Below are 18,302 nucleotides of genomic sequence, written 5' to 3'. Positions count from 1 at the left end.
TAATCCAGGTTGTTGATGACTCTTCCACCAATCCTGATTTCATATTCCTCCTCATACAGCCCAGCGTCTCAGATGATCTATTCTGCATACAAATTGAAAAGGTATGGAGACAGAATACATCCCTGATGAACACATCAATGACTGACTGGAACATGTAAATAGACATTGATTTTGGAGTGCACACAAAAAATCATATGAAAATCACTATAAATATAAAATAAAAGCAAATTGAAACATTTGCATGCCACCTCAGATTCCTTGTCTATTACTTCTTTTCTATCATTAAAAAAGGGTATCAAACACGTGAATTATTTCTTAGATACAAGAAGCAGATGAAAAAATTAAGAGGAAGACTGTTTCTCCTGGTATTTTTCTTTTGATTCTTGCTAAAAGGGCAGAGAATCTAATATAATGGAAGATTTTAAATACTAAAAATCAAAGAGAATGATGAAGCAGTAATATGGGATGATTTTGTTTTTCTAATACCTTTGTAAGCATTCTTGTTTTCCCAAACTGGGTTTTGCATTACTCCTGAATAAACAAAAATATTATCTTGTACTTGGCTTTTTATAGCATCAATGCTGAACAATGACAGATATTTATGTCTGATGAACAGAATATTTTCAAAATCCAAGATGCTAACACTTGGAAATGAGAATGCTGAAATTGGCTGATGATGTTTAGATCATGAAAAACTACTATGGATGTTTGATTTTTTTTTTTACCTAATTTTATAGCCTCTCTCAACTAAAATTCATTGCCATCATGCAGAAGTGACTCATAGCTATTCCTCCAGCAGGTTTTCAGAGCATATCAAATGAAAGAGAGGAGACTGTCCATCTTTCTCCCACAGAGAGAGTCACTGGTGGATCCAAACTGCCAGACAGGTTCCACCTTGGCTACCAGCCCGAGTTCCCATAGACTCCACCACTAGAGTGCCTGGTTCCAGGACTCACATTTTTTTTTCTATAATTATATTTTATTAATTTTCATAAACATTTACAGAGATTTTGGGCTTCCACTCATTCATTGTTGCACTATTCTCTCTACCCTCCTCCCAGTTTGTTCTTGTCCAAATGCCACAGTGCTTGTCAAAGCCAGTTCTGATTAATCTTCTTTGTCAGTGTATCCTTTGCCATTCCCTATCACTCCTCCCTGAGAGAGACTTCACCCTGAGTCATAAGGAAAAGGGGATGGCGTATTCTCTTAGCTACTTCCTGCTGAAAAGGGACGCTGTGGGTTTCAGGGTGAAGATCTTCTCTCACTACTCTAAAGGGCCCCTTTGGCAGTAGGAAACACATAGACTATTATGGAGATTGATTTTGGAATTCAGATGCACTCTTATTGATTGTGCTTGGCTGTACATGTACATATCCTTCAAGATGTATCATGGGGGTGTTGCACCCTAGAAGACACAAATTTGACTAACAAGTTATAAGTACATGAATCCAAAAATTATGGAAAAGTAAAAGAAAAGATTCTTTCATTGTTTTACAAACACTCCCCCTGGTCCCCTCCACCATGCAGCCCTCGCTCTAGTCTCCTGTGATGACAGAAATACCCAGTTACATCTCTCTTTTAGACGGTTCTCTCCCTCCTCTGTTTCAGTGCAGTATACATTATTGAACCCATCTTACTCAGTCTCTCCCCAACCCCAAGGACAGTCCCATTCTACAACAGTGGCATCATGTAATATTTGTCCTTTTGTGACTGGGATATTTCACTCAGCATAATGTTCTCCAGAGTCAACCGTTTTGAATAATATTGCATGAGTTCCTTGTTTTTTAATGCAGCATAGTATTCCATTGTGCGAATATACCACAGCTTCTCTAGCCATTCGTTTGTTGATGGGCACTTAGGTTGTTTCCAACTCCTTGCTATTGTGAACAAAGCTGCAATAAACATGGGTGTGCATATATCTGCTTGGATGTCAGCTAGGACTCACATTTTTACCCTTTTTAAATGTCTGATTCGGAACCATTTGCTCAAATTCATTACATTTTTAACTTCTCTATTTTGTTGTTGATGATGATGTATATATACAAGTCATCACATAGTTTTCCTTAAAAATGAGAAACATCTCCCCGCCCCCTAGTTTGGAAAACTGAGGGGGAATATGGAGCTTTTACAACAACAAATGAACTAAAATGTAAAAGCGCCCTATGCTGCTAAACTTTGTGGTGTCTTTTTTCCTCCTTCAGCGTTTGCACTGCTACTAAAAGCAAATAACTGATGCACTTTCTAGATGTTTCTGGGCAAATAACCACTTCCAGATGAAAACAATAATAGTGGTGTAAAGATTTCTCCCCACCCCCAACTGTGTCTAACACGACTCATTTTCTGCCTCACTTTACCAGTGTGTGTATGTATAGTGTACATATGTAATATATACATATGCAATGTGTACATAGGTACTATCTCTTTGAGTGTGAGGGTCACAGTAAACTGGAATTTGCTTTGTAGGTGTGGTTGGTTCACTGTTCTAACATACTGTCCAGAAAAGGATCTAAACATCTGTGCCACCTGTACCTTAGATGGAGATAAACATGGAACTGGGGAACGCGAAAACAGAACCAACAGAAGAAGGGGAGTGCTTCTAGTCTGCGCTCAGAGGACGCTGTAACCTAACACCAGGATGGCACTCAGCTAGGGGCCGCATGCACACTGGTGTCCAAGTAGACACTTGCACATCTGTCTACTTCCTGGGGGGACTTTTCAATTCAGGATACACGTTCTAATAAACAACAGTTGGAGAAAATTGTTTATGACATTTAACATACTGCTAAGACGGGGCTGAGCGGAGGGAGGGTGGAATTGCATTTCCTTTCGTAAAGCAAAAACAGCCGTGAGCCCAACCACTTCTAACAATTTTAAAGAGAGTTGTATTTTTTTTAAAATCAAATTGTTCCATTTAGAAGCAAGAGTGGCCAAAGTTACTGGGAAGTTCATGCCTCTCTGAATCTGCAGAATGACTGGCCAGGAGAGCTAAACATTCCCAACACCCAGTTTTAATACTGTGCTAAAGCCATTGACTGTTCAAAACCCTGGAGTTAAATACGATCCCCTCCCCAAGCCCCCGCCTTTTCCCTCCTTGGGTAGTGTTTGGGGGACTAGAAGGGGGCTGGAGCTTGGCCCCAACCTCGGAATTGCTGCCAAGGGCTTGTAATATAATCTCTCCCCGTTTGAAGGGTAAATCAGTGTCAATTGCGTTTGCTGTCCACCAGAAAAAAGTAAGCATTTTACTTCCGCTGGGTCTATGTGGACTGATGAAATGTAGGAAATCTGTTTCTGGCAGGGGGGAAAAATTCGTTTTCCCAACAGCTCCGAGAGGAGCCATCAGAGAAGTATGAAGAGGGGCAGTGCGGCTGGAGCTGCTGCCGCCCGGCTGCTGGGGTGCGGAGAGCCGCTGCTGCAGGACCTGCGCCGGGAGGGGCCCGCGCCCCAGACGCTGCGGGAGCCTAGCGGGGAGCCCCGGCGCCCCTGAGAGCCGCCTGCAGCCCAGCTCCGGACGCGGGGGTGAGGAGGGCCGGCCGGCCTAGCACGCGCCCCTCTGCAGCCCGCGGTGGCGGGAGCTGGTGCCTGTGTGCCGAGAGGGTGGCGGGGGCGGAGGGCGGGAGCAGTGCAGACACCCCAGGGACGGACGTGGCGGGGAAGGAGGGAGCGGTGTGGACAGCTGGGCAGGCTCTGGCGCTAAGAGTGGGTGGTCAATGCAGCGGGGGACACCCCGATTCCCTGGAAACGGCCGTGTGGCCCACATCCTTACTCTGGCACAGTCCAGATGACCGCAGTGCAAAAACCACCCGCTGGGGCGCCTCAGCCAACCGGGGACAGAAGTCAGGAGGTCTGCTTGTTGTCTCGATTATAACGGCACACATGTGCATTCACGCACAGGCGCCTCTCTGATGCATGCTCAGTTTTGTTGTGGTGGTCGAAAGCGGGGGTCATCTTAATGGATCAAAAATGAAGATGTTGTTTGAGTGGAGGAGGCCTGGGTGGAAGGAAAGAACCCTGCAGACCCTTGCGATATGTGGCGGATGCTATCGTGGGCTGATGAGTCTAACAAGAGTTGAGCTGTCTTTTTCGTGACTACGCAAGCCTATGAATCCACCTACTTTGGAAAGGTTTTACGTAATGATGTTCTTTTTGTCCGGTCTAAAGTACACTGGCAACCTAAAATTGATTGGAGAGCAGAGGAGCCAACTTTGCTTTAAAGGCGTCAATTATCTTAACAAAATCCAATTCTTTCTGTCTGAAAAGTTACATACATTGTCATTAACTCAGCCCAAACACAGTTCTTACTCTCTGCAGGCACAAAAGAAAGGGTTAAACTGTCTGTGTTTTCTGCATTCCAATGCAATTAGAGTTGGGGGTGGGTGAAACAATAATTTGTCCCATTTAACCTACTTAGAAATCACAGCTTTTGCCCTCTCAACTTCCCTCATCTCCATCCTCTCACCTCCGTCATCTTCATCTTCTTACAGACAATAGTTGACAAAAACTTGACTCTCATCTCTGAACTCCCCTCCTCCCCCCTCAAGAACCCTCTCCAACAAAGCCAGATCAGTTGTGTTAGGAGAGATCTTAAGTGGAGGAAATAAGATCTGCATGTGCACTGGAACACCCATTTGGCCTCCCGGTGTTAAAGGCTCAGACAGTTCGGATGTGCCAGGCGGGCAGAGGAAGTCCACCTTTCCTCCCTCCCTATCCCCTGAGACCCTAGAGGCAAGGCCAAGAACAGGCCCTTGTGCTCACTGCTTCTTCCCCGGCCTCCTCACAGTTCGGATACTGATTAACAACAGCTGGGGTCTGATTTGCTCAGCCTGTCTCTGAAATTGATCAATGAGTTCCTTTTCGAGGAATGCGCCCCCCTAACTGCAGAGGAGGTGGTGACTGTGGTGGTCTTCTCCAACATGGGCATCCTGGCTCTGACTGCCTAAGAGAAGGTAAGGGATAGGTATCTGCAGCATGGGACAGGCAGCCTTTGCAATACACACTGTATGTAGCATGTACACATACATGGCTCGCTTTTCAGCTTTGAATCAAAAAGGTACCTTGCATTGCAATCTGCATACTATTAAATTTGGGGGTAGTAGTCTTCACTTTATTACTAGGCATCAGACTTTTGTGATATGGACTAAGTGGAAAAGATATTTACATGACATTTGTTTCACCTAGTTGTTGGTGTTTGTGTTTTTTGGCTTTTTTTTTTTTCTTTTAAGTCTTCAGATTGTTAAGAGTTTTCTGTTATCTTGGCAAGAAACTTATCTTAGTTAACTTTTAAATGTGCAGATAAGGTGAAATAACAGGTCTTGCTTTAACCAAAAGCATATTGTGTGCTGGTTTCGAGTTTTAGCGCAAGACTGAAGCTTGGCTTGGAGACTTTGGGAGCCTTCAGAAGGCCAGAGTTACCTTGGTGGGAAATGAGTCAGTAAGTCCTCACTATTTGTTGGTGGATGGACTTTTGTTAAAAATTACAACTGATCTTGTAATGCTATTGGGATAAGTTATTATATAATTTTTCCTGAGCAACTATTCAAATTTTCCATTCAGTGTTTTTTGGCTATAGACAAGAACGGGAGAGAAGGTAGAAAATGCTTTCAGTCAAAATGAATATGATGCTGGTGTAATTTACCATTCCAAATGTTTCTGTGTTAATCCAGCTGAGTTTCTGCTTTTGACCTTATGTGAGACTATTTCAACCACCCACGCCATACACACACGTGCACATATGCATAATTTTTTCTTCAATTTTAACTTTTCACTGGAGGGACAATTTTGATATTAATAATGGATTCATTTTAATTCATTTCAGTAATGTTGTAATTGATTAATTGGCTTTCAGGTGGTTTTCCAAGCCGATTATGTTTTGTGTTAAACTGGTAGGAATCTAAAAATCCCATGCCAAATGACTTAGTAGAATTAACAACCACAATAATGAAATCTAGAAAACAATGCCATAGAATTACAAGAAACCAGTGGACACTAAGTGTTAAGTGTAGGGTTTTTGTTTGTTTATTCACTTGTTTACTTTGTTTCATAGTATGAGAAGGTATTACAAATGTACATACATACTATCATTGAATTCAAGACAAATCCTCATGGGAATGAAGCATAGAAACAAATGAGGGGGGTCAATATCACTCAGACTTGTTTGCTCACAAGGAGAGATAAAGAGGGCACTTTCAATGACTCTGTAGTAGAATAAGGGAGACTTGTTGGTGTAGGGGTTAAAGAATTTAGCTCCTAATCAAAAAGTTGGTGGTTCAAACCCTCCAGCCAATCCTCAGGAGAAAGATGAGTCAGTCAGCTTCTGGAAAGATTTACAACCTTAAAAACTCAATGAGCAGTTGTCTGCCCTCCAGGGTGGCCAGGAGTTAGCAGTGAGTTAAGTCTGTTTGGGTGATTGAATAGCCTTGTTTCTTTGGGCGAAATATCTTTTCAAGCCTTCAGTCCCTTAAGGTCATTAGAAATGTGATCATATCAGTTTTCAACTATCCTCTTGCATTTGAAGACATTATCACATCATTAGATGAGCTGGTACAGAATGCTATTTTGCTTCCACATTTGGTTCTTTTTATCTGGTTGCTTTCTTGATCCAGAAATGGAAGTTCATTTTCAGATCGGAAGGTACCTTCCTGATTCAACATCCAACCATATTTTTTTATTAGATACTTAGATTAGATTAAAATTGTACACTGGTGACCTTGATTTAGTATGTCTACTTTTATGGAAATATTTCCTAGACCAAATGTGTCTTAGAAAGTGAAAGAGTGTTCTGGCAATGTCAGTGGTGGTTTACTCTTTGAGTCTAGTTTGAAAGAAGGCATTGGCACGTTGTCCTTTCAAAGTCTGGAAGGATGTTCAGTTTTGGATGTTTTTATATCTGATGTCTACATGGCAGTTTTAGGAGGCACTGGTGGACGAGTGGTAAAGAAGTTGCATTGCCAACCCAAAGGCATGTGGTTTTAATCCACTGGGAGAAATATGGGCATCTCCTCTCGTGTGATTTACAGCCTCTGACAACCCGCTGAAGGTCATCTACGTGTTGATTCTGATTCAGTGTCTTCTAACAACAGTGGCATTATTGACCTTTGCATCATATGAACTTTATTTCATTGTTTTACTTTGATAACATGGGAGTGATCAGGAACAAATGATTAGATGGAAGTCAAGTCAGGGCTGCAGATGAGCGCACAGGTTGCTTGCTTCCAGGGACAGGAATCTTGACTACGAGTTCCTTAATTTGTTGTTAGGTGCCATCAATTTCATAGGATTCATTGTGATCCTATGAGCAACAGACCTGAGCCTTGCCCTCGCCTGTGCCATCCTTACCATCTCTGACAAGCTTGAGCCCATTGTAAAGTTGCTCTGTGCATTCATCTCTTTAAGGGTCTTCATCTCTTTTTCTGAGCCTGCCCTTTCCCCAGCATGATGTCTTTTTCCAAGGACTGGCCACTCCTGACAGGATGCCCAAAATCTGTGAGACGACATCTCACCCTCCTCCCCTCTCAGGAGCACCCTGGTTGCACTCCTCCAAGTCAGACTTGATTGGCCTTTTGGCAGTCTATGGAATATTCACTAATCTATGCTAACACCACAGTTCAAAGACATCATTTTCCAGTTTCTCCAGTCATCCTTATGGAATAATAAGATGAGTTCTTTAAGATTCACTGTTATAATTTGTGGGGGGAAGTTTTATGTGAGATGGTGGTTGGTTACCTCTTCTGTTAATTTAATAGCTCAAGTTTATTTAATTGGTGTAAAACCTAAAAAATAATTTGTTACAAAATTTTTTTAAACCACATGTTTAAACTACTCATTTTAGAACTCAATGTTTCATTCATCACCATAGAGCTATCCTCTTTATTAATTAAAAAAAGTCAAATACCCCCCAAATAAGCAATGCTCCCCAAAAAAACAAAAAACACACTTTAAAGTATTCCCTTTTCCATTTGTCCTTGGTCTTTTTTTTTTTTTTTTAATTGCTTGGAGTTCTAAATTCTATTTTTCTCTTGATGCAGAGCTGTTGGCATAATTTTAACATGTGAATGGACATCTTCTTTTGGCACATTTTGGATGTGATGGTTTATATTTAGTTAGTATTTATTGGGCGTGAGATCCCTAACAAGTATAGGGACAAACATTTTATCATGACTGTCTTTGAGATAGTTACATTCATTGTATGTAAGGAGAAAATAGTAATTTAACTACAATTAAAGCTGCCAGTTGGCTAGGTAGCAAGCCAGTATTTGACCTTAAGACGTTTGAATTCTGTTATTCATAATCTTCTTAATAAAAACTTATGTTGGTGATACAGAACTTATAATTTGTTACATTTTTCTGCACGCTAATTTATTTTAGAATATTGAAATGTATTTTCTGTAACACAGCTTGGTTTAGAGATGGACCTCAAACAATGGTGCTCATAACTATTGTTGGCAAAGGAGAATATTTTCTATTCAGAGTCAAAACTGATGTCTTCCCCAGGGATTCTGGAACAACAGTTGACTAGACAGAACCTTAAAACATGTGAGATTTTACTTAAGGAGTCGTTAAATTTTCCTTCTTCCTCTGGGCTAGTTCAACTCTCAACATATTTATAATTGTTATTCCAGAGTCACTTCTACTAGGGAAAGAAATGGAAAGCTATATACACACATTCTTTGAAGAATTCTTTATTTCATTTCTGTATGGTTTTCTCTTTAAAATTTATTTCTCTGAATTCCAAGACCTTTATGTTAACTACTTTTAGATAGATCCATAAAGTGTGGAGAAATCTTAAGAAAATTTTAGTCCTTCCACCTCTTTCCAGAGGGATTACATTTCCTTTTCTCTCTCTCTTTGCCATAAAGTAGGGAACTGACTTATAGCTGAACCTTCAGTGGACTTTCAGAGCCAGTAAGTCACATGGGAGGAGACTGTCCACCTTTTCCCCCATGAAGGAGCTGGTGGATTTGAACCACCTGCCTTTGTGTTGGCAGTACAGTTCCTTACCCACCAGCCCACTTGTGCTCCTTGGCTTTCCTTAGGACCCACAGAAGTCATTTGGCAAGTTTTTAAATGTTTAGAAATCTTATTGGCAACATTTTGTGATTTTTATATATTTGTTATACCAAAAGTAAATTTCTTTTCTCTAGAAACTCTTTTAAGCTTAGTTCACTATTGATCTTTCATTTATATTATCTTTCCATCTTTGAAAGACATCACTCAACTTGCTCTGTGCTTTTGTAATGGTTTGAAGTGGATTCAAAATGTCATAAATGCATCTTTTCATGACTTTTTCTTTGTACTCTAATTCAACTCATCCACACACATTAAATATTGGTTAGCGCATGGAGCAGCCATGAGATGGAGTTGACTGGAAGGCTCTTAACATCAACACCAAACAATTATTTTTTAAGAAGTGTGTACTTCTATAGTAATATTGTATCTGGGTAATACAATTGTACTCAATATTTCTTCACCACATTTTAATTGTGAGAATTGGGAACTGCTTCACAGTGGGGTAAATTTCCTTCAGTTCAAAATTTTTATTCTGGTTAGTGGAACTCTTTTCATGTTTTCTGTATGCATCTTCCAAATAAAAATCCAAGACCTTCACATAGTGACTTTCATGTAAACCACCGAGTTTTCCCAAATCTAATGAAAATATGAAATATGAAAAGGGCTTCAGAAGCAATTGAGTTAACAATCCTAATTATTTTCAGAAGAGATTTAAACAAGAGAGTCACTACTTATGTCAGTGATTTTGGAATCCTACATATTAGGTAGAAATTCGATTGTTTACCTTCTTTTACATATTGATTACTATTTGATTTCATATTGATTAAACTTTGCCTCATTGGGAATATAAATGTACACAGTAACTGATTATTAAATAGTAAAATAAAATTTACTTAATTATTATTATTTTTATGTATTGGTTGGTTTTATGTATTGGTAATCTGTAAACATTAGATGATAGTTTGAATTACATTTCTGGCAAAACACAGGGCAGACTACATGAGAAATAAATGTGCCACTGTCAAGGGAAAGAAAAACTTCACTGTTTGGAAGTTTAAGGAGAAGGATTAGATCCCTCTGGCTCATTGAAACTGTTACATGCCATTAAGTTTACTGTAAACTATCCCTTGATGAATTCTTTGCTGGACAATGAGCTTAAGAATTGGAGGTGTCTTCTTGCTTTTACAGAGCAAAATAGGACTCTGATGCTTAAATGGAAGGTGCAGAGCACATAATAGGGTGTAGGTAAAGTTACTGAACTACCACATCTCACTTTCAGGAAAGTAGTGGGAGAGATTGTGTCTTGAGAACAAAGGCATTTTAGAGGTAACCCTTTTAAGATTTAAATTAGCTATTTAAATGTATGAATTATGTGTGTAAATGTGTTATGACTTCATAACAGTTTGAAGTTTCAAGCTGACTCATTCCAGCTTGAACCTCTGTGGAGAATTCCCTTTTCCACCCCAGACACACTAAATCAGAATCTACATTTACTAGGATTTTCAGCTGATTCTTATAGATCCCAAGGTGATTTTTATCTTGTTAAAGTGTAGATTATAGATTCGTTTATCTGGGATGGAAAGGCAAATGATTAACAGGAGGTTGAACCTGAACGAACCAGTGTGAGATCTTGATTAAATGGTTTGTGTCTGAGGCTAGCCAGCCTATAGGGATTCAAACCAGTTACAGAGAGATTCCGTTCTCCTAGAATTAGAAATATTTTCTAAAGCCTGGGGCAAGAAGTGTTTTATAGCCTGACGTTTAATAACAGGAAAAAATGTTAGTACTTTATATGAATAATACTGTTATTAACTGTAATAGAGTAGACAAGTTCAATATTCTCATTTTTATACTGACAGTTTGCTAACATGATAAAATATATTGAAAACACTGCCCCACTCTACGGCTGGACAGCAAAAAAAGCAAGGAAAAGCAGAAAAAGGGAGGAAAATGTCTTCTCCTTTAAGGAAAATGAAAATATTTACAAAGTTCACCCTAAGTATTTAGATATACAGAGACTTATAGAAATTTATGAAAATTTCATTGGAAAAAGAGTTTTCAAAAAATTTACTTTGAAGATTAATATAATTGGAAAACAAATCTATTAATTTTCAAATGAAATATTTTTATCCTTTAAAAATGGTATGGTTATGGTACTCGTTAGCTATTTATACATACTCTCAGAAGTCTTTTCACATTGACAGAAAAATTTTTGGAAAACAATCATAGTTTTTATTTTTCTGATGTGTTATTGTATTTTTTTCTATATCAATATTTAAAGACCAAAGTTAGTAAAGTTTCAATTTGTTTGGTAAGGAATACTATGCAAAATTTTAAATATTAAAATCTATACGAGAACATATATATAGAAAATATTTGCCTATCATATATGTTAAAATATAACTGAAAGTTTTATTGTATTTAAATCTAACTTCTTGCTAGATGCAAATACCTCATCTTCCTTTTTAATTCGGTCATAATGTTTTCATTTGTTTCATTGGAACTACATGTGTAAAGAATGGGTCCTATTTGTTGTCAAATATAAAGTGGTTACTTTAGCTACTTCAATATTACTTTTATGATCTTATAGCCTACTGATAAGTACTATACTTAAATCCAATTACATATCCAAATACCTTTTATACAATCCATATAGGAATAAGTGATCAGCTTAATAAAATTATCTCTTATTTTATAACTGTCAGATATTTTACTACTTCTGTTGTAAAAATACTTGGAAACAGAAGAAAATCTAAGATGTGAGACAAAAATAAAGAGGGTACAGTGCATGTGAAAAAGAAGCTTTGTTAATCTTCTTTTAGAAATCTTTGGATTTTCAAAGTGAATTACTGATGTGTCTATTTGTAAGAATGTATCATCAAAAATAGTAATAATCTTGGAGTAGAAGACCCAGGGTCAAGAATGATTCTTGACATGGTCCAGCTGTAAAGTCACTTATCTATTCTGGGGTTTACCATCTTTAGCTATAAAATGTGAGAAATTTAGTGTTATCTCTTAGAATTCAACTCCTTTCTTGCCTCCGTTCAATTAACTCAACTGTGAGTCCATGGCTGCTTAGCCAAAGCAAAACACTTTAATGCTGCCATTGACCTTACAGGGAATATTCTTTAGAGTAACAACGATACGTTTACTACAAGCCATGTGCTACTCAGAATATCAGATGGATTGTCATTTCCAGCATCAAATTTCTATGGCAATCTGTGGTTTCAAAAATAAATTCCAAATTTTTAATTATAATTAAAATTATAATTGCTTTTAATTAAGCAAAAATTAATAGATTAAATTGGATGAAGAGAAAGAATATTAGGATTTGAATAGACATTGTAACTGATTGATTGATTACTTTAATTAATCATAATTAATGTTATAAGACAAAATTTCTATGAAAGATTGAATGAAAACTGAATATGACTTGTAGACTTTTACTCAAATAATAAAGCCCCAAAACATTAATCCAAACAATAGGAGTTTGCAAAATAACTAAGTATTTAACTCAGTCACCTAATACTGTGTGTTTGATGGACTGTCTTGTCTTAGAAATCTACCCTCCTTTACAATATTATGTTTTGCTCAAGCACAGAGCTTACTGTTTGATTTTCTATTTGACCTTTGACTACTGTTGCTTCCTACTGACTGGTGAGCCCAAAGTCGGAGAGCTGGATCAGAGAAATAAAGCGAGTAGTGTTTTCTGGGGTTTAATAATTAATAACCTGACCTGTTATCAAAACATTACGAATCCAGTTCATTACTGAGTCAGTGGTGGCAAGATTTTAACAAGAGAGGTCTATATAAAAGCCTTTGCTCTTTTGTTTCCAAAACAGGTATTACAAGAGGATAAATAATGTGCACTGCTCTGAGCCCAAAGGTACGCAGTGGACCTGGCCTCTCTGATATGCATCAGTATAGCCAATGGCTGGCCAGCAGACATGAAGCTAATTTGCTACCAATGAAAGAAGATCTGGCCTTGTGGTTAACCAATCTGTTAGGTAAGGTTATAAGATTGTATTTTGTGAGTAAAGATAGGAGTTTTGTTTTTTTTTTTCCTGTTGTGTCCTTCACCTGAGCATGTGATAGCACCTTGTAAAGAAAAACTTCCATTATTCAGTTTTTCATTTGGGAAACCTGAAGACTGTGTAGATTTAAATGAATTTCCCAATGTCTTTCATGTTAATTATGCTTAACAATTCAAATGACACAGACTGAAATTTGGAACTATGTTGTTGTTTATTTGATCTATATGTGTCTCTGATTTATATTTTACTTTCTTCCATACAGTTGACCAATTTGACCTATTCTCTTGACATTACATACAGGCCACCCAGGCTTTTGTGAAACCTGGCTTCCAAAGCTGGCGTTCATTGCCCTACTTATATAGCACACCTTGTGAAAACTGCTGAATTCTCAAACCTCAGAACAAAAATATCCATCCTTTGTTCCAGTGAGCTGACTAGTGTCACCCAACTTTGACCTAAAATTTTTCTCTTCATTTTTTTTTAAAGTTCTCTTACAAAGTATTACTGAGGGGGAGAAAAGCACATCTCTTGCTAAGGCTGCTTCTGTTTGTGTTTCTGTCATGCTAACATCTTCACAGGATAAAATGTCTGCCATATATATAGTGCAATCATAGTGTAAAGGGACCATTGTGTTATCACCACGCTATTTCTACTGATATTTTTCACAGAGAATAAAATTAATTTAAGACCTTATTCAATAAGACTTCTTATTGAATTAATAAAATATAATGACTTGACAAAACATCCAATTTGTATGGTGCTAGACAGATTGACACAGTAACTGTGATGATACAGGTAGATGTGTGAGACTAGCTCAGGATAAGACAGGATTCAGAGCTATTGTGCATGGGATCACTGAGTTACCAGGTGACAGCATAACAATAACAATAACAATGAAAATCACTTACAGAAAGGTTTTCCCCAACAATGTGTTATTAAAAATAACTTCAAGGTTAGTGCTATCTCAGTTTTTTGATAAAAAAAATTAGTCCATCTGGTATTATAGCAAGGCTTTTATTGCTCTCCATGATTGTGAATTTTTGCATGGCTTTGCATTTTTCTTTTATTGTTTTGTTAGCTCTTTACACCTATGATTTAGTGTTTCCTATTTTGGTGCTAGGTGCACACTATCAACTCTTTCTAGCCTAACCAAGGCTACCTAAGTGGCTGTGTAGGGTGTACCCTTTACCTTTCACATCACCTTTCAATAATTCCTCCAGATAAACACCGTGCTTTGTTTACTTCACACAGAAGATTATGATATAGTAACAGCTTTGAGTTCAGCAGTCATGACTTGTCCAGTCCTTTTCTTCAGTTTAGCCTAAATAGATGAATGTCCTCCTCATTTTATCCTTTCAGGTCCACTAATGATTGTTATATCAGTAATGTATTGCTAATTTGGAGATGCCTTCAGATGCGGGCTTCTCAGGTATGATGGTATAAAATAGAGATGTGTTTCCTCATTTGCAAAGCGGAGGTAAACATAGTATCTGCTTTGCAGCAGGGCTTCAAACTACCTCAGATTGGTTCAGTGATGACTAAGGAGACCATGAATGAATCAGAATGTTTAAAATTTAGATGACCTGAAATGATAAACAGATAGGAAAAAAATGTGGCTGATGTCCAGGAAAGGGAGACTCAGAAGTAAACTGAGCCCTTCTGTGAGCCAGATGTGTGAAAGTGGGTTATTGGTAGGGCTGTGTCAATCGGCTCGCATTCAAAGTGATGCAGTCAATGTCTATCTGTCTTTGAGCCGGGCACTGCTGTTTCTGACTCTGCCCAAAATCCAGGCAATTTTGTGGCTAGTCAACATCTATCTTCCCCTTGTTTCTAAGAAATCAAATTTCTAGCAGGGTTTCAGTTTCTCAACTTTCCTACTTTTCCCCCCTGCTTTCATTCATTGCTGCACTTTTCTCCCTGCCCACCCCTCCCTCCAGTTCGCTCGTCTCTTTGAAAAGTAAAAGAAAAATTTTTTCGTTTTATACAGTCAGTCCCTCCCCTCAAGTCCACTCCACTGTGCAGCCTTTGTTCTAGACTCCTGTCATGACAATAATACCTAATCCTATATCCCTTTTAAACAATTCTCTCCCTCATCTGTTTCAATGCAGTATGCATTATTTATCCCCTCTTCTCAATCTCCCCTCAACCCCTATACAGTTACAAAAAGACAAATACTGCGTAATGACACTGTTATAAATTTTCCTATTTTGATTGTTGTTCTACTTCCCCCAAATCAGTTTTCATTTTCTTAACTGTTACTATTCCAGGAAGAAGCCATTTGAAGCCTTACTTTGTAAGATTACTGTGTAGTTAAATGATTAAAATAAGCATAATTTATAGAATAATGTCTAAAATATAGTAAATAACATATGGGTTGAGTTTTAGAAATTTTTTGATACCTCTTTCATTCAGTGCAGTAAAACTGTTAACTTTATTTTTCAAATATATTTCTTCAGCAAATATTTGTTTATATGGGAGTAAAATGTCTTGGTTAAAATGGACTCTGATACTGGACTTTTTAGAGATTAAAATATCAATTATATTATTTACTAGGTACCTGATTCTATACAAATAATATAAAGTATATTGAACTCTAGATGTTAGAGTTCTTAGAGATTCAAATATCAGTTCTACTACATGCTTGGCATCTCATTTAAGTAAAGTGTAAGTACTGTGCCTCAGTTTCCCCATATGGAAAATGTGGGTTAATAATACTCACTTTATTGGTTTGTTGGAACTTCAAATGGTATCACTATCTGTAAAACAAGATTTGATAAGAGTAATCAGTGTATTGACTGTGATTATTATATTCCTGACACAGGAATAGCTAAGCACTATACGACAGGGTAATGCTCGAGGATGAACACAGTACTTGTTCTCATATACCTTGGACTAGATTGGCACAGAAATACATTCTACTAAGCCATTGAGTTAATAAGGCTTGTTATAAACACTAAATGTTTTGAGGCACCATAAGGATTTCCTATGAGGATTGTTGTTGTGTCATGTACTATAGAGTCCGAACTCACCCATACCTGGCCCTACAGCAGATTTTCAGAGGCAGTTAATTGCATGGGAGGAGATTGCCCATCCTACTCCTAAAGAGAAGCTGATGGCCTTGAACTATGTGCCTTCATGATTGCAGCACAGCTTCTTGTCACCAGGCCACCAAAACTCCCTATATGAGAGGTAGTATTAACTAATCAGAGGACTAGAGGAAATATTCCTAAATGGGCCTTATACATAAACTGCAACCTGAAGTATGAGAAAGGGCTAAGTTTACCATCATGGAAGAAGAGTTTCTAAGTGTAGGAAACAGCATGTTCTGAAGTAGGGTAGAGTTTTGTATGTTGGAAAAGTAAATGAAGACGTGGCAGCAGCACAGTAAGAGAGGAGAGTTTCCTGAGGTCTGTTTTGGTCAGACCATGTATGGCCTTGCAGACCATGTTTAGGAGTATCTACATTGCAGTATTACCAAAGAGAATCCACTTCAAATGCCCTAGGAAGAGGGAAACACATGATTAATTAGAATGGAGCCAGATTATACTGCCATGCTTCAAGGTCTCATGACTGTCATCAAAGACATTTTACTTGGAAAATGTGACCGTTTGTAAAACAGCTTGATCAGTGTGAGAAGCCCAACATAGTCTCAAAGAATAGAGTCAGTGTGTATAATGGAAAGATCCTTGGACTAAAAGTCAGGAGACCTGGCTCCTAACTGGGCATCAGGAGACCTGGCTTCTGATCCTGGCTCTGATACTTTGTAGGAAACTTGCCCAAAGTCACTCAGCTATCAGTCTCGGCTCAGTGTCTTCGACCATAAAATGAAGTGTTGGAGTACATGATCTCCAATGTCCTTTCCAGGTCCAAAAAAACCTGAGTGTTCAAGAAACCCAGTTTGAGGCGATTAAGGTCATCAGTATGCATAAACAAGGGAGAGATGTTTTACACCAAGAAATGGCTTTTCATTGACGTGATTCCAATACACAAATGCAACTTGATGACTTCTGAAATAGTCTCTAGGGAAAAAAATTCTAAAAGAGTCATGAAATAAAGGAATGAGTTACCTTATATTTGATCAAGTTAATATGAAATAAGGAGACATCAGGGTAGTTTTTAACCCATCGTAAGATGCATTATAAGTAGTATTATGTGAAATTGAGTTTTCCTATCTGCAGTCAATGCATTGTAAGGTGGCAATTGATGTCATGATTGTAATTACCCTGCTACATGGAAGTGAAAGAAAATTGTTCAACATATAACATTTCCAATGTTACAGTTGCATCTGAAAATAACCTCCTTTCTGGATTAAAACTTTTGACATGAAAAGTGGACTCTAAAAAATTTGTTTCTCAGAATTGCTGCAGTGAAATACAAACAACTGCTGTATTAAAAAACGAAAATTCAAGATGGCTTTTTTTACAGCCCTTTTACTGTATATGTCTTGTAGAGAGGTCTCATATTTTTTTTTTATAGTCAATAAAAGTTCCTTAGGAACAGTGGCATCCTGTATTAGTTCAGAAGTTTGAGGTATAAAGTTCATGTTCATAAGTTAACACTTTTCTGAGCTAGTATCTAATATTTTACCAAGACTTTTCCAACAGAAGCAATTTTAACTTTTCTTAAAATAAATGCAAAGACATAGGAGCATCGGTATGGGTTAGGTGCTGACTGGTGGTTTATATATATAATGAATCATTTCTTATCCTCAGTCTTAAAATTTCAGTTTCAAAATACAAAAATATCTGACCTAAGATAACAAATGGATTACTTCCAACTCTTCACTTAGGGAACAATATTGGAATCTGGAGATAAAGAGGAGATGGCAACAGAATTTGGTGGAATTTGGATCATTTTATCTGTAAAGAGAGATTAAAAACATGATAGAGTTATTCTGCTGTGAATCAAGTAAACTATTAAAACATGCCTGAGTAGTGTTCTTAGCCAGTCTCCAGTCTAGAAAGTAGGCAGCCCCACTTCCTGCAGCCCCAGAGGTCTCATTTCTTGAAGTGCTTTCCTATAGTTTCTACAGCAAAAAACCCAAAACAAAACAACCACCAAAGAAAAAAAAAAAAACAAAAAAAAAAACAACCCCAGCAAAAAAACACAACAACACAAGTGTGTTGGAAAGTTTGCACTGTCATGGAGAAATAATCTTTCATGTATTTATTAATATTTATTGAGAGCAATGGTGTCTCTCTGGAGACTAAGCTGCATCTGATACAGTCCATGGTCTTTGCTATCACTTGTTATGCATCAGAGAGT

General features: G+C 37.9%; 1 protein-coding gene across 1 annotated transcript in view; it reads left to right on the top strand.

The window, feature by feature from the left end:
- Nucleotides 1-3,237: 3,237 nt before the first annotated feature.
- Nucleotides 3,238-18,302, top strand: part of GAS2 (growth arrest-specific 2) — a 175,308-nt gene continuing 160,243 nt past the window's right edge. Inside the window, exons 1-2 of the mRNA XM_006892006.1 lie at nucleotides 3,238-3,516; nucleotides 12,846-13,010. Of these exons, the coding sequence (XP_006892068.1) occupies nucleotides 12,866-13,010 (145 nt within the window). The 5' untranslated portion in view covers nucleotides 3,238-3,516; nucleotides 12,846-12,865. The remainder of the gene's footprint in view (nucleotides 3,517-12,845; nucleotides 13,011-18,302) is intronic.

Source organism: Elephantulus edwardii, unplaced genomic scaffold, assembly GCF_000299155.1.
Source record: "Elephantulus edwardii isolate Elephantulus edwardi_28Jun2011 unplaced genomic scaffold, EleEdw1.0 scaffold00109, whole genome shotgun sequence".
NCBI classification, from domain to species: domain Eukaryota; kingdom Metazoa; phylum Chordata; class Mammalia; order Macroscelidea; family Macroscelididae; genus Elephantulus; species Elephantulus edwardii.
The sequence above is the reverse complement of the archived record's forward strand: the minus strand, read 5'-3'. Positions and strand labels throughout refer to the sequence as shown.